The sequence below is a fragment of the Polyergus mexicanus genome, unplaced genomic scaffold, assembly GCF_030449975.1.
Source record: "Polyergus mexicanus isolate NDT 795.1 unplaced genomic scaffold, iyPolMexi1.0 SCAF_16, whole genome shotgun sequence".
Taxonomy (NCBI): domain Eukaryota; kingdom Metazoa; phylum Arthropoda; class Insecta; order Hymenoptera; family Formicidae; genus Polyergus; species Polyergus mexicanus.
The window spans coordinates 4,775,618-4,777,881 of record NW_027223336.1 but is presented as its reverse complement, the minus strand read 5'-3'; the positions used below and the strand labels follow the sequence as shown (position 1 = coordinate 4,777,881).

At 29.8% G+C, this 2,264-nt stretch overlaps 1 protein-coding gene across 1 annotated transcript; it reads right to left on the bottom strand.

The window, feature by feature from the left end:
- Positions 1–273: 273 nt before the first annotated feature.
- Positions 274–2,264, bottom strand: LOC138940337 (uncharacterized). Its single transcript, XM_070309155.1, is given in 9 exon segments — positions 274–374; positions 377–403; positions 496–654; positions 775–969; positions 1,120–1,170; positions 1,373–1,555; positions 1,712–1,858; positions 1,933–2,106; positions 2,261–2,264. Coding segments are annotated over 9 exon segments (1,041 nt in total).

The window sequence follows — 2,264 nt, the reverse complement described above, 5'->3', positions numbered from 1 at the left end:
TTATATTATCAATTGGAATGCGATGGGAAACTACGAAATTTCTATAAACATAAAAAAAGAACCAAAAAGATATAAAATTAGAAATATACTGTATATATTATCATTATTTCCCTATTAATAACTTCATTAAAATAAATAAACTGTTACTAATTGCATTACATCTTGCAATATAACTTAAAAAATTAAAAGATTTGTTAAACTTTAGTAATAAAAACTTTGGTATGTGGAAGTACTGACAAGTGGTAAAAGTCACATAGTAGGTGTCTTCCTCTTTTAGTGTGCATCACGATCGTCAGGTAATATCTTTTTACTTTCTCGGTCATATCGCAACTTGCTAAGGCGGAATCATTCGCTTGCTACAGTTTCGAAGTCAGTTCGTCGATACCTTTGGCTCTTAAAATACCTAAAATATTCAATAATATTTTAATATTATAAATAAAATCCTTACCAATTTAGGCAAAGGATAAAAATATGCAACTTGTTAAAATAGCTCACCTTTTAGGATGCGGATACATTTCAAATTGCACATGCGATAATTATTTCCGCGACCACACCAAGAACAAGATATGCCGAATTCATTTATAAATAAACAGCTCATACACCGTTGCACCAAATTTTTGCCGCCTTTTCCTCCAATTTTGTTCATAAATTCGACTTTGAAAGCAATTTACAACACTATAAATTCATTTATACGTAATTAGATAAACAATAAATTAAATGTAATTCAACGTATTACTACTTTATGATAAATATTATTGATATACAAAAATTAACTTACAAAATTCGATTTTGTTTCAGCATTTTCCTCGAACTTTTTAAGGTTCTGTATAGAATTGATCGGAAGTATGTCATCAAATATATTCATATTAACCTCTTCTGTATTAATAATGTCTCTTCCAAAAGTTTTCAGCCTTTTGTCGATGCTTTTTACATACTTTAATATCTCCACACAAATTGGAATTAGCTTTTCTGAAATAGAATAAATTGAAACAACATATAAATTTTCTCTTACTATATTGCTTCTGATCAGGATATAACAGGATACAGTAAGTTAAAACATCATGTATTTATAACATATATAATGACACAATAATAGTAAATGTAAAATAAGATTCTTACCATCAATGTTGCCAATTGTAGCTAATTGGGAAATTGGAATAAAATCAAGATCTAAAAAAAAGTTATCGTATCAATTATAAATATTTTATGTTACATACCAATTTATTAAAGATAACATTGAAAATAAGATAATTTTGAACTCTTACTTTGTACATTAATTTCCTTGGGTTCATATGCCAATGGTTCATTAATATCATTAAGCTCATCCGTTTGTAATGAATCAAATTCTCGTATTTGTGATGTAGTATCGTACAATGAACGATTGGCGTAGAGCAGTTTTTTTCGGCGGCAATTTGTGAGACTTTTTCACACCTTTTTGAGGATTGCTTTTTATGCAAGAATTGTTTATTACACAAAGATTTTGTTCCGGATGAATCTTGATCTTTATCTATTTTTAACTTCTTGTGTGCAATCTTACATAACTGCGGAGGTGAATCTATAAAATATAATAAAAATTAGTAAAGCGTAAATAATTGATTTCACACTAAATCGTTGCTATAACATTAGAATAAATAAAAAATACAATTTTTGAAAGGAAGACTTTGGTTTCTAGTGCAAGCAATAGATATATAATGTAATAAAATTCAGTTACCGCAATCGTCATCCGCACTGTCATCGCAAATCTCATATGTATCATCGAACTGTTTTCCGTGTACGACTCTTTTCCCACGTCCTCTGGTTTCATCACAAGAAGTTGCGTAATTAGCATCTACTTTTTTCCGTGCCTTTTCAAAAGTGTCTGTAAATATAAAATACTATATTAATATTTCATAATTCATATTTGGAATAATTGTCACTTTTATGCATGCTTACCACAGTAGCATTCTACTTTTACATCGAAAAGTAACCAGTCTGCTTCTGGTGGACTGTTTTTTTTAAGAAAGAAAGAAGCATTTTTAGTTGTTGGCCATCTACATTGAGTACAATCTTTTGTAAGCCACGAAGTCGGAATTTCGGAGTACGTCCCTTCTTTCGGAAATCGTACAACTGCATACGGAAAGCTCATTTCGACGCAGTATATATATCTTCAAGAGTCGCATATATATATATAATTATATGTATAATAAACCACACAAAAAGCATAGTACATTGCGCGTCAAAGATTCGTTTCCTGAGATAAGGGAGGTACATAGAAGTATACCCAT